The sequence below is a fragment of the Podarcis gaigeae genome (genome assembly GCF_964106915.1).
Source record: "Podarcis gaigeae genome assembly, chromosome: 13".
Taxonomy (NCBI): Eukaryota; Metazoa; Chordata; class Lepidosauria; order Squamata; family Lacertidae; genus Podarcis; species Podarcis gaigeae.
Window position 1 is genome coordinate 6,050,121 of NC_139689.1, and position 14,490 is coordinate 6,064,610.

A 14,490-nucleotide genomic window follows, 5' to 3' on the forward strand; every position below is an offset into this window, starting at 1 on the left:
AAATTTATTTGTTTCCCATTGGCATTTATTTATTTATTTGATAAAATTTTATATATATACAGCTTGGTTGTTGTTGTTGTTTTTTAAAAAAACAAACAAACTCATAGTGGTTTACAGGGGAAAAAACAAGGAAATTCAAAAGCTACAAAACTTTCAAAAGTAACTGGAAGTCAACCACGAGCTGAAGAACCAGATTAAAACACAGTGTCGGCATCCTACATTATCTGGGAAGGGTTGCCTGAACAAGACACGCTTTTAGCAGTCCCTGAAAAAAGATACACAGTTTAGTTTTTAAGTTCATTGTTCTAGCGGAAGGCCGTGACAAACTTGCAGCAACAGCATTAATAACCCACAACATGCATATGGAAGCTGACATCTACGATGGAAGAGAGAAGATATCAGAGACCCCAACCAGCTTAAATCCATCCTAATTTCAGATTAAACCTCCGAAACAATTTAAAAAGGTTTTTCCTAACTTCCTTTTCCTGGATTTTTTTTACAGACGGTGCATAGAGCGCCACTGTGTCTGTGTGTGTGTGTGTGTGTTTGTTTGTTTGTTAGGAAGCTGTCAATGTCACTCAAAAGAAACCAAACCATTTCTACAACCTGCATCCTTCACCCTTTCTCCTATTTTATAATCACAATAATCCTTGAGGTAGGTTAGGCTAAGGGAGAGTGATGAGCTCTTAGGTAGGGCTGGCCAATACCTGGTTTTCAACACCGTGACGTATCACCAGCGAAACATCGCAATATACCGATACAGTGGTACCTTGGTTTAAGTACTTAATTCGTTCTGGAGGTCCGTTTTTAACCTGAAACTGTTCTTAACCTGAAGCACCACTTTAGCTAATGGGGCCTCCTGCTGCTGCTGCGCCGCAGGAGCACAATTTCTGTTCTCATCCTGAAGCAAAGTTCTTAATCTGAAGCACTATTTCTGGGTTAGCGGAAGCTGTAACCTGAAATGTCTGTAACCCGAGGTACCACTGTATATCATGATGGCTGAAAGAAGGATGGAGCTTTGTCAAGGCAAACAGGGGAATGTCCTGGCAACTGCGGCTATTTAGGGGTCTAAAATGCATACAGTTTTACTTACCTTTAGCATACTGTTACAACAGTTATTTCACAGCACTGATAATTTTTTTAACCAGCACATTTTCTCTAAAATTAAAGAATTAGCAGCATAGATATCAAAGGCAAGGTGAGAAAATGCTCCCTAACAATTCAATTACATTGCTGAACAAGGGAAAAAGAGCCAATTCTGCGTCACACTTTTAGGTATTTCAAGTATAGAGTTTTAGCTGAATGTGCATATACAGCCCACAACACCAGTTATTTGACTGTTTTGTTCGTTTTCTTTCGTAAACCTGGATAAATTTTAACAGAGGGGGGTGGAAAACCTTGTCAAACGAAATTAATATTTTTCGCCAGGAAGATTTGCATTTCGGCGTTCTCCGGCAAGAGAGACGCCTTCTGTTTCTGGAGAACGTTGCCAGCCGAGCTGAACACACTTTCGGAAGACACACTCGTCCCCGGAATGGCCAAAAACCTCTTTGCAAGCACCTTCAACATTGGGAAGAACGCCTCATTCGTCTTCCACCACATCAGTGGGGAATCATCAAAGTTCACTCTGGGCATTGCCATGTAGCCTTTCAGCTCTTTTTCTGCTTTCAAGACGGACAGCGGTTCAAATCCATCACCCGAAAGGTCCTCCTCTTCCTCCAAATCGAAAATTTTCGCCAATCCTTCCTTTTTGGGTGTATCAGGCTGAGAGTCTGGCTCCTCAGACAGGCTGCCGGCGTGCAAGTCGGCCATCTTTTGTATGGCCTCCTGCCTGACAACCTCTGGGGACTCCAAAAAGCGCAGGCGGAACCTGGGGTCGCACAACGAGGCCAGGCCCAAAGTGGTCACCATGGGCCCGTTTTCGTACTTTTCCGACAGCGCGCCCAAAATCTCTTGTTTAATGTCCTGCAAGAGCGTGCTGTCTCCCTCCTCGGGCTGGAGACGCTTCTTAATTTGCCTATAGAGAGGAAGAACGGAGGAGGCCGTGACGCAGCTGCTCCCGCTGAGAGTCGTCGTGATGTCTTCAAGCAGGGTAGCCGCAGAGACAAAGTCCTGAACAGCCGAGACGTCGCAGCCTTCCAACATCAAATGCTTTTTGGACGGGTAATCCATCAGCATCTTGCAAATCGGGAGCTGGTTTTCCAGAAACCTCCGGCAGAGCTTAAGCACGCTCCACCATTTCGTGGGGCAAGCGCTGGGCAGACTCACTTTCTCCATCTGAAGCAGCTCCTGGGCTTTGCCAAGGTCTCTTCGCATCTTCCAGCTGTGGCAAATGGTGTTCTGTAGGCTTTTCAGCCGGACGATCGCCCTCCGCAGCGGCGTCAAGTTCAAAGCTCGGCCGACGCCGGTGTTGATGTTCTGGGCAAAGCAAGAGATGTACTCCAAGCCCAGCTGCTTGACAGCTTTCAGAATGGCGCCGTTATCGTCCGTCGTGCTGCAAAAGATGTTCTTCACGTCGATGTCCCACTCCGACAAGGTGTCGGCCAGCATCTCGCAGAGGTTGTCGGAGGTGTGGTCCTTCAGAAAGTGCTTGCAGCCCAAGAAAGCGTTGATCAGCTTCCACTCGTCGGAAATGAAATGGACCGTCACGGCTAAGAACGGGGTGCCTCCTACCGACGTCCAGCAATCGGTAGTGATGACTAGCTCGCTCTCCTTCACCCGACCGATTTCCCTCCTCATTTTCTCCACCGTGTCGTTGTACAGCGTCGGAACGCCTTTGGTTGCAAAGTATTTTCTGCTGGGCAATTGGTACCTTGGGTTCAGGGTGTTGACCATTTGGATAAATTTAGGGTGGTCTACTATGTTGTAAGACTGCATGCACGTAGCCAGGTATTCTGTGATGGCCTGGCTACAAGATCGGGGGGTCTCAAAACTGAGCGGCTGAAAATCCAACAGCGTTTTTTGCCGTTTCCTAGGAATTTCCGCAGCGGTTTTGGCAGGCTCGGAGGCGCTGACCGCTGCTGCTGTAGCAGCCGGAGGGTCATCAGCATTGTTACATGAATGATCAGAAACGCCCGCCGAAGAAGAAGGCAGCTCCTTAAATTTCTGGGGGTGGTGCAGCTTGAGGTGGCTAGTGAGATTGGTGGTGTTTCCGCCCTTCACCGATACGGAATGCAAACATATTTTACAAATGGCGATATTATGAACCACCACGCGGTCACTTTCGTCAGCAGGCAAGCCAAAATGCATCCAAACGGGACTTTTGGTTTTGGGCTTGCCTACCAGATGGTGGTATTCGGGGCGTTCCAAAGTACGGCGATGAGTCATAGTGAACGCAATTAATCTGGGAAAATATTGAACAAAAGTAAAAAATCTAAACTTGACGCACATAATTCTATGAAAATTAACTCAACGATAGCACGCTTCAACAGCACCACTGAAGGTTTTATGGAGAATATCTTAATGTTCTATGCGGTTTAGGGGGCAAATTTAAAATTTATGAAAGTGGTCGATTTAGTAAAAATGTTAAACTTGCATGTGATTAACAATTAGTAATTTACTAGTGTCAAGTTTAATCTGCTTCCCCACCAGGGTGGATAAAAATCAATTATTATTTTTTAAAAAAACAGATTATTATTATTATTATTTATTAGATTTTTTAAAATTAAAATTGAATTTTTTAAACAAAATGCTTTTGAAGGAAAAAATCTTTCTAAAGATAGTTTTCCAATTAAGTTACATTAGAGTACAAAGGCAATATATTCATCAGGAAATAAGGATTTTAAAAAAGTTTTTCATGCATGTCTTCTCAGTCAATTTTTTTTAAAAAACTGCTTTACCGCATCAGTTAACAAACATGGATACATAGGCTATAATGTTATTGTTTTAGTTAAATAAATGGTTTAAACTGTTATTAAGGAAATAATTATCTATTTATTTTTCTCCTTCCAATAAAGTACAGCAGAACAGTTGTCCAAATATAAACGGTTAACTTATTAAACCTCACAATAATCTCATAATTATTGGTCTGTGTATTTCTGACAGTATAACCAGATCAGTGATTTTTTATGTAACTGTAAAAACTACTCTGAAAATTTAATATTCCAAAAATGAAACTTTCCTCTGGTTGTAAATATTAAGCTGGTACCAGCAAGAATGAACCATTCAGTAAAAATAAAATAAAAAATGATGTACAGTGGTGCCTCACAAGACGAAATTAATCCGTTCTGTGAGGCTCTTCGTATAGCGGTTTTTTCGTCTTGCGAAGCAAGCCCATTGACAGCTTAGCGGATTAGCGCTATTAGCGGTTTAGCGGCTTTTAGCGGATCAGCTGATAAGCGGCTTAGGGCTTAGGAAAAGGGGGGAAGGGGGGGAAACCCGCAGGAACTCGCAAGACATTTCGTCTTGCGAAGCAAGCCCATAGGGAAATTCGTTTTGCGAAGCGCCTCCAAAACGGAAAACCCTTTCGTCTAGCGGGTTTTCCGTCTTGCAAGGCGTTCGTCTTGCGGGGCACCACTGTAAATCAAGTCTTACTGACTAGTTATTTAAATCGATTTGATTTAAATCAAATCCACCCTGTTCCCCACTAAGAAGACCAAGTGAGCAAGTCCCACTATGTTCAACTAAATCTACTTCTACTTTCCCAGGAGTAAGCCCCATTGAATTTAGCAGGGCTTGCTTCTGAGAAGACATGCATTTGTTCCCACTGCTTACTAACAAACACCTTCCATATCGTTCTCGCCTCTCAACTACCCAGCCTCCCATTCCAGCTTAAGGCAGCCAGATCAACATTCTCCCCCCCTCCATCTCCCCCTATCGTGACACAGAAGGCCCCCCAAAAACCCTCGCCCCACCAATCTCTCCCTTTTTATCAAAGAGGGAGAAGGAGGGAGGGCAAGGAAGCCAAGAGATAGTCTCCTTTAAATAAGAATAATCATAAAACCTGCCTTTTTAATATGGGGGGGAAGCTATTTAAGGGGAACCAACAACGTAAACACGACCAGAAAATAGAAATAAGAATATTCCCCCCCCCTTTTCATTTTTGCCGGTGGGGGTGGAAAAGAAGAAAAATGGGATGATAACAGCAACAACAAAAGTATAGGGTTGTGGGAACAAATGTGTGAGAAAGCAAAGGGGGTGAGGGCAGGGCCGGATTTAGGTTTCATGAGGCCCTAAGCTGCTGAAGGAAACGGGGCCCTTTATATGTCCAGCTGTCCTTTGTCAACAACAAATTGTCGCTGGTTTTTTTGTGCTGAATATATGCTATATGGTAATTTATGGACCTAATAGGTATCTCAAGCCATTTGCAGAATGTAGGCACCCTATATATAGGAGCAAAGCAGTGATATTTTAGGGAGCAGGCTAGCAGGCGAGGCCCATGACTTACATCAAGCATAGGCAAACTTGGCCCTCCAGATGTTTTGGGACTACAACTCCCATCATCCCTGATCCTGGTCCTGTGAGCAAGGGATGATGGGAGTTGTAGTCCCAAAACATCTGGAGGGCCAGGTTTGCCTATGCCTGGCTTACATCAGAGGAGCCTCACAACACAAAACACTGTTGCTATATGTAGGTTTTACTTTATTTGTTTTTTATCTTATATTTTGGAAGTGTACATCCATTTTTCCCCCTTTAAATTTTTTTTGGGGGCCCCCAAGAGAGTGAGGCCCTAAGCTATAGCTTGTTTAGCTTATACGTAAATCCGGCACTGGGTGAAGGGGAAATTGGGGAGAGATGAAGGGTAAGGAGGAGAAAATGGGGAGGGAGACAGGCAATTCCACACAGGCTCACAAAGGAAGAGAGAGACAAGGAAGAGGACCAACACATAGACAAATACACACAAAAACAAATGCAGAAGGGAAAAGCATTAGCACAGGGAGACAAAGGCACACATATACAAGAGGGAAGAAGGGAGGAAAGAGGCTTAAACAACAGGGCATGGGTTTTTGTTTAACTCAGAAGCAGATAACACCCGGTTGTTTTTTCACGGGAGAAAGGAAGGGGGAACGGGAACCCCAGCAAGAAGCCTGGAGCCAAATCAACTGGCATTTCCTTCAACCAACTACCAGATTGGTGCCTATCCTATACAGTGGACCCTTGGTTCTCAAACACCTTGGTTCTCAAACAACTTGGAACCCAAACACTGCAAGCCCAGAAGTAAGTGTTCCGGTTTGCAGACTTTTTTTGGAAGCCGAACGTGCTCCGTTTTGAGTGTTACGCTTCCGATTTGAGTGCCACACTTCCGTTTTGAGTGTTATGCTGAGGTCTGTCTGTTTTTGCTATTTATTTTCGTGGCTATTTTTTGTGTGACTATGTGGAACCCAGTTCAGCTACTGACTGATTGATTGTGTGACCGCAGTACAATCATGCCTCGGGTTGAAGTTGCTTTAGGCTGAGCGTTTCTGGGTTGCCCTCCGCAGTTACCCGGAAGTGACGGAACGCGTTACTTCCGGGTTTCGCCGCTCACGCATGCGCATACGCTCAAAATGACGTCACGTGCATGTGCAGAAGCGGCGAATCGCAACCCGCAAGCACTCTGGAACGGATCCCGTTCGCATCCAGAGGTTCCACTGTACATTGTTTCGTGCTTTCATTTTATGGAACGATGGTCTCGTTACGATAGTAAAATTCATGTTAAATTGCTGTTTTAGGGGTTGTTGTTTTTTTAAAGTCTGGAACGGATTAATCCGGTTTGCATTACTTTCTATGGGAAAGTGCGCTTTGGTTTTGGAACAGACTTCCTCAACGGATTAAGTTTGAGAACCAAGGTACCACTGTACTTAAAGCAAGAACCTCATGCAGCAGCTGCTTTTCTCAGCACCTGCTCTTGTGGTTCGCTGTCCCCTGCAGGAGGCAGGGGAGAACAGAGCCAGAAGAGTTAGCAGGGGCTGCAGGAATCAAGAGAAGCGTTGGCTGGCTTTCCCCACATTGCGATTTTTCGCAAAGCGCACACACATCGTGACTGGCGATATATCGCCAGGTCCAATATCATGAAACCGTTATCCCAATGCGGACTTCAAACCAGTTTTGGGAGCTAGAGAAGGCAAGGCCCTCTAACCACCACACCACGCTGCCCAGAGAACCAACAGCGAACAACAGGAGGTGCTGGTGGGTAATATTTCGTAGTTGCAATCTGGACAATCACAACACGCCCCTATAAGTTTACTTCTTTTTAAACGGAGTCCCCGCAGGTTTGCTAGAAGGCAGGACAGCTCCACTCCAACCCAGCCAGATGGGCAGGGTATAAATAATGAAATTATCTTTATTATCTAGTGGGTGCAGCAATAAAACTGCTCACACGTTTGCAGAACTAAGCAGGGCCCGGTATGGCTTCAAATTGGAAGGGGACTAAGGGGCGAGATGCCTGCATTGTTAGGGGTTGGACTAGATGATCCTTGCGCCCCTTCCAAGTCTATGATTCTGTAATTCTATTATCCTGTGTTCTAAATCCACCCAGAACAGCAGCAGCAGCTTCCAAACAAAATCACAGGCAGGATTTGAAATTTGAGCAACGGGAAGATATATATTATGAGGAATACCAAAGGGATGGGTATAAAAACAGCATGGACGACAAGGTAGGAAGTCAAATTATAAGAGAAATGTATAACAGATTTGAAATTCATTGGATAAAGTTATGAAAATCTAATAGAAATCTCTTTAAAAAGGAACAGCAGCAGCAGCTTCCAAGTCTCCTCCCACCATCACCGCCCCCACCGCCCGCGGCCAATCAGAGCGCTTACCTCTGCCCAGGAGACACATTGCGGGAGCTCAAGTAGCCAATCATGGAGTGGCACAGCTCTGAGCAGTCCGCTGGCAGCTTCCGGTGCAAGACCTCCAGCGCCACCTGCAGGCAGAGGCTGAAATACTTGTTGGTGATGAAACCTGGGGAGGAAAATAAAGATTTCGAAGGGAGACGTTTAGCTGCTAAACTTTAGCAAGGAGATACTGCAGGTGGGGGCGCCACCTGTCACCCATGTCCCTTGTTACAATGAGTAAGAAGAGCAGGATGAAAAGTAATAAATAATAATAATAAAAATAAAATAATAATAATAATAATAATAACCGCAGTGGAACTAGACAAGATGCCCCAATAGAGCAAAAGACAAAGCTACATCATATAAAAACACAGCCCATCTCTCGCCAACGTTCTTCAGCTCCCTCAAACACGTCTGTTCATTTTTGCAAACGTAATCTGGGGTCTCTCGTCTTTTAAGACCAAGGTTTTGCACTCTGATCTATGCATGCAGACCATAATAAGGCAAAAAGAGGCCCACAGCAGTGAAACAGACTTAAAATGACTTCACAAAGCAAGTTGGGGACGGAAGGCGAGAAAGGGGGGGGGATCACATTTTGGAACGCCCCTTTGCGTTTTCAATCCTGCAATCGGAAACCAGGCACGGGCTCTCTTTCCTTGTGGGTTTTTGGGCTGCTTGTCATGTATGATCTAGCCGAGATTCCTGCATTGCAGGGGGTTGGACTGGATTACCCTCAGGGGTCCCTTCCAACTCGAAGATCAGGTTCTAAACGACAGGCAACAGAATGAAGGAACATCAGCCCCTCATCTCTCTCTGCCCTCTCCTTTGCCCCAATTGTACTTTCCTTCGCTTATTTGTTTGTTTCGGAACACAAGAAAATCTATATTTTTTTGAAAAAGAGAGAATTGCACCCAGACCCCATCCACAGCATGGAAGTGGTACAGTCCACTGTACCTCCCCAAGACACGCCCCCCCCCCATTTCCTAAAGCTGATGGAAGTGTCCGTCAGATCCAACAGCCCCTCCTCCCTCCAGGAGTCCCTGGGTTGAGCTGGATTCGCATTGGCAGCAGGCGGCGCAGCCTCACTTGGAATGTGCTCCTGAAAGCTCCCTTTGAATTCGCCCAGGAGGGACTGGAAGGTTTCTGGGACCTCAAATTCCGAAGGCCCATCGCTCTCCAGTTTAGCCTTTTTGGCCCTGGAGAAAGAAGACCCTGGAGGGAGGAGAAAGAGAGAAATGTTCATGAGAGAGAGAGAAAAAAACTGGCAGGGGAAGGAAGATAGCCGATATTAAAACACCCTCACGACACTCCTTTGCAAATGTTGCAAATGTTCTCCCCTATATCATTGTTTGAAGGATTGTGATGAACTTAACACATATTGTCATTTATGGTGGAAATGCACTTTTTCTGGAATTTAATGTTGACAGAAATGATGCACGCTGCTTAAAAAAAACTGCTTGCTGTCCAAAATCAAATGCTAATGAATGGATGTTTTCGATGATACAAATGTAGATATATTGTCAAAAGAACCGGCCTTACGCACGATCTTGGCAGCTCAAATAATTATTGCAACTCAGCAGAAAGAAGTCCAAAAATCTTACACTGCATGTTTGGCACCACTCACTCTGGGATATAGCTATAATGGTGAAAATTACACATAATTTTACATGATTTGGCATAGCAAATATATTGGAACCGTCATTTTTAAGTCAACCATCATTACAAGCCTGGCAGACTTTGAACGACGCTTGACAATCAAATAATGTTAACCTTATTTGTTTAAGTCCCACTTTTTTCATTATTTCATGATTTGCTAATTACCCCGTGTAACTGTGCTTGTTTTATATGCCTAGGCTACTTTTAGTTATCTTTATTCATCTCATAAAACTTTGACACCACTTGACTGGAAAAAAAACCAACAACCAACCTCAGAGCCGTCTTTCAAAAGATAAAACGATGAAATTTAAAACAATAATTTAATACTTTAGAAAAGCTAAAACAACAATAGACTGAAAACAGACAAAAACTCGCTTCAGCTGGGGAGGCTTGCTGAAACAATAATGTGTCAAAAGAGTGGGGAGTTTAAAAAAAGTTTCCATTTCCATCTGTTGCTTTAATTTCTCTATCCGTTTTATATACATTATAAAACAAAATTTTAAAAATGGCATTGGTTTTTCGGAGGGTTTGTTTTGCTTTGTTATTACGTTGCATATTTTGCATTTTTGTGCTGCAAACCGCCCCGCGATCTTCGGGTGAAGGGTGGGATATAAAATTAACAGATAAAATAGATAACGAGCCACACTCACCTGACACCGGGAGTCCCCGTCCCCCGTCCGACCTGACCCGGACCCCTCCGAGCACCTGCAGCAGTGTCCGCACCACGAAGCTGGCATGGGTGTCCAGGGCAAAGGTTGGCAGCTCCTCCTGCACGGCCCTCGCAAGCTCCAGGACCTGGTCCTCCAGCTCCTCAGCATCCTCTGCTCCCTCCGAAATCAGGACCGGGGCTCTGAGCAGGGCGGCCTCCAGGATGTGAGCCCCGCAGGGATGGCAGGCGGCCAGGCGCAGAGCGGGAAGGAAGGCCCGCAGCAGGTGGCTCAGGCTGGGCGCAGAGGCGGAAGGGAGGAGGGCCTGGAGGAGCAGAGAGCCGGCTGTGTCCAGGGCCAGAGGGAGGGCCACGGCTTCCGCCTCCACCAGGACGTTGCTGACAAAGAGGGCTGGGGGGGGGGGGGAAGAAAGGCAAGAGAACGTCACGTCAGTTCTGTGTCCGGGGCAGCTGTCTGCCAGCTCCATCTGGAACGCAGGATGAGACCCTCCCTGCCCGCAGACTGTCTTGCCAGAGTAGAGCAAGTACTGTTTTGGGGGGACAAGAGGCGGGCGGGTGTGGGGGACTCCCTGGTCCTGAATGGGGGAACTGTGCCCCCGAAGGAGCAGGTGCGCAGCCTGGGAGTCATTCTGGACTCACAGCTGTCCATGGAGGCGCAGGTCAATTCTGTGTCCAGGGCAGCTGTTTCCCAGCTCCATCTGGTACGCAGGATGAGACCCTCCCTGCCCACAGACTGTCTTGCCAGAGTGGTGCATGCTCTGGTTATCTCCCGCTTGGACTACTGCAATGCACTCTACGTGGGGCTACCTTTGAAGGTGACCTGGAAACTACTACTAATCCAGAATGTGGCAGCCAGACTGGTCATGGGGAGTGGCCACTGATATCATGTAACACTGATCCTGAAAGACCTACATTGGCTCCCAGTATGTTTCCAAGCACAATTCAAAGAGTTGGTGCTGACCTTGAAAGCCCTAAACGGCCTCAGCTCAGTATACCTGAAGGAGCATCTCCACCCCATCGTTCGGCCTGGACACTGAGGTCCAGCTCCGAGGGCCTTCTTGCAGTTCCCTCCTTGCGAGAAGTGAGGTTACAAGGAACCAGGCAGAGGGCCTTCTCAGTGGTGACACCCACCCTGTGGAACGCCCTCCCATCAGATGTCAAGGAAATAAGCAACTATCTGACTTTTAGAAGACAGCTGAAGGCAGCCTTGTTTCAGGAAGTTTTTAATGTTTGAAATTTTATCATGTTTTTCATATCCTGTTGGGAGCCACCCAGAGGGCGGGGCTAAAGGGAAATGTGGGCAGAGCAATGACCATCACCATTTGTTCGTAGAGCAAGGCTAGCTGCTACATGCACTTCTCTATTTTCCTAGAAAACAGAGCTGAAAAGGACACTCAAGGAGAGTGTGGAGCAGGCCCAGAGAGGGATATGCCCTGGGGAGAAAGCCAAGGGCCAGAAAGAGAGGGCTGCAGGGCCACATTTGGCCCCTGTTTCTTGGATTCCCCACTCCTAGTCTCTGGGTTGGGCCTGATCTGCCAGAAGGAATAAATGGAGTTGGCAGCTGTGTTGGTACAATGACACAGAAGCACTGCACTTAAAAATCAAGCACAGCGGTACCCTGGAAGTCAAACAGAATCTGTTCCAGAAGTCCATTCGACTTCCAAAATGTTCGGAAACCCAAAGCGTGGCTTCTGATTGGCTGCAGGAACCAGCTCCTGCAGCCAATCGGAAGCCGCGGAAGCCCCGTCAAATGTTCGGGTTCCAAAGAACGTTCGCAAACCAGAACACTCACTTCCGGGTTTGCAGCGTTCAGGGGCCAAAATGTCCGAGTACCAAGGCGTTCGGGATCCAAGGTACAACTGTAGACCCAAACTGAAATATCCAGTCAGCCTGTTGGGTGGGCTTGAGCTACTCCTACACGGGGGGGGGGGGGGGGGTTGCCCACTGTTCCTCCAAGGAGCTCAAAGTGACATACAAAGCTGCCCCCTAAGTGAGTTGATCCTCACCACAACCCTGTGAGGTAGGTCAGGCTGAGGGACAATGACTAGCGGGACAACATTCCTGTTGAGATACAACAGGCCCTCACTACCTGCACTTTCCAGAAGCTATCGAAGACAGTCTTGTTCAGGCAGGCCTGCTCAGCTGGATAAATTCGTCTTCCCCATGAGTGGTTTTATTCTCATTTGTTATATCTGTTGGCTTTGTGTTGTTTGTTATCTTCTATATAAGCCATCTTGAGATGGTAGTTTAGGCGGCGATGAATGAATCAATGGCAACAATAATAGTAGTACTGGAGTATTTTCAACAAAACTTCTAAGAAGCTAAGGGGCCTGGATTTCCATGCTAGCCACAGTGGAAAGGAAATCGCTCTGCTGCAGGCAGAATCAAAAATACTAGAATTTTAGCAGGCTAGCAAAATAAACGTTGACGACTAGCAACTTGCGTGGGCTTATTTACATGGCTGCCCATCAACGCCTCCTGCTCACATAACCCAATGAACATCTGCAGCTTTGGGAACACCCACCCAGGTCCTTTACCTCTTTACAAGACCCAACACAAGAAGCGGTTCAGTCACACTAGTAGCCACACGGCCCAGAAAAGCAGTATGCAGACAAACGCCGGCTGCCTTGGCCCAAAAGCGGAGATGAGTGCCACACCCCACAGTCGAATTCGACTGGACTGTCCAGGGGTCCTTTACCTTTTCAAATACGTACACCCCCACCATGTCTCCACCTGCTTTCCCCATCATCACACCCAACCTGCATCTCCCAAAACATCTCACCTTTCTCCTCATCAGAGTCAAACCCGGATTTCAATGTCTCGTGAGCCCGACGGAAATACTCAGCTGCCGCGGGCTCCAGTTTGGGCAGCGGTTCCCTCTTGTTTTCCTTGGGCCCCCCCTCCTGGGTTGAGGAAGTAGGTTCCCTCTTCTTTTCCTTGGGCTGCCCCTCCTGGGTTGAGGAAGCAGGCTCTCTCTTTTCCTTGGGGGCCTCCTCCTGGGTTAAAGAGGCAGGCTCTCTCTTGTTTTCCTTGGGCCGCCCCTCCTTGGATGAGGAGGCAGGCAAGGTTCGTTTCCTCTCTTCCTTCTTCTGGGCTCCTTTTTGTGGTTGGGGAGGGACCCCCATAGCTGCAGGTGAGCAGGGGCGTCTCAACACACAAACCTGTCTGCAGTCAGGAAATCAACAGTTATTTAACTGGGGAGGTTTATCTACTACGCTTGGAGATCAGGTGCAAATTAAAACCCTGGTTAAGATAAAAAGAAGAACTGCAAGTGTGGCCTAGTGGTTAACTGTCAGACCAAGACTACGGGGAATGAAAAGGTTCGCCATGTGGCCATCTCTCGCCTTAAGCTATAGCCTACTTCACAGGGTTGTGATGAAGATGGGGTGAGAGGAAGAAAAAGAGACATATTCTGCTCTTGAGTTTCTTAGAGGGAGCGTAACGGCGAAGATAAAATCGATTTTTCTAAATCTCAAAAGTTTCAATTAAAAAAACCAGATCTGAAGACATTTGATAAGGGTAAAGAGAAGAAATAAGATGGCACGTGCTCTTGTTGCATCACAGGGTCCCTTTAAGGGTACATTCACACCACACATTTAATGATACCCCTTTAGGCAGTCATGGCGTCTCCCAAAGGATCCTGGGAGCTGCAGTCTGTTGAGAGTGCTGAGAGAAAACCATTTTCCAGAGGGGGTTTAAAAGGCAAACCCTCTTGACAGCTAGTGTTGGGAATTGTAGCAACAGGGACCCCTAACCATTAGGTCCAGTCGTGACCGACTCTGGGGTTGTGGCGCTCATCTCGCTCTGTTGGCCGAGGGAGCCGGCATACAGCTTTCGGGTCATGTGACCAGCATGACTAAGCCACTTCTGGCGAATCAGAGCAGCGCACGGAAACGACGTTTACCTTCCCACCGGAGCGGTACCTATTTATCTACTTGCACTCTGACGTGCTTTCGAACTGCTAGGTTGGCAGGAGCAGGGACCGAGCAACGGGAGCTCACCCCGTCGCGGGGATTCGAACCGCCGACCTTCTGATCAGCAAGTCCTAGGCTCTGTGGTTTAACCCACAGCGCCACCCGCGTCCCTAGTAGCAACAGAGCGGCCTCCTAACCACCTTCAGCTCCCTGGACAAACTACACCTCCCAGAATGCTTTGGAGGGGGGAGCCACGAGTGTTTCAGGGTTAAATGCCTGGTGTGGATATGGCTCGACTACTGCAGGATCACGGCACTGTGTGGAGTCGGAAGGGGAGCCTGGGGGTCATCCAGTCCAACCCCACCCCCACAATGCAGGAATCTCAACTAGATCATACATGACAGGCGGCCACCCAGCCTCTGTTTAAAGGCCTCCAATGCTATTGCCTGGGAAGTATATATTTAATTTTTAAAAACTTAATAAAAAGTGATTTAGAAGA

At 46.9% G+C, this 14,490-nt stretch overlaps 1 protein-coding gene across 7 annotated transcripts in view; it reads right to left on the reverse strand.

The window, feature by feature from the left end:
* NOP9 (NOP9 nucleolar protein) overlaps nt 1–14,490 on the reverse strand; it is a 55,027-nt gene that overhangs the window by 12,477 nt on the left and 28,060 nt on the right. For 2 of the 7 annotated variants that reach the window (XM_083706594.1, XM_083706593.1), the window contains exons 2-6: nt 12,860–13,238; nt 10,061–10,468; nt 8,841–8,966; nt 7,740–7,881; nt 4–3,343 (exon numbers count right to left, since the gene is read on the reverse strand). In XM_083706594.1, coding sequence (XP_083562720.1) covers nt 1,402–3,343; nt 7,740–7,881; nt 8,841–8,966; nt 10,061–10,468; nt 12,860–13,202 — 2,961 coding nt within the window. In that variant the 5' untranslated portion in view covers nt 13,203–13,238 and the 3' untranslated portion in view covers nt 4–1,401. Of the gene's footprint in view, nt 1–3; nt 3,344–7,739; nt 7,882–8,840; nt 8,967–10,060; nt 10,935–12,859; nt 13,243–14,490 lie in introns of those variants that run through there. The other 5 variants (XM_083706592.1, XM_083706596.1, XM_083706597.1 and 2 more) reach the window with 5 other exon arrangements.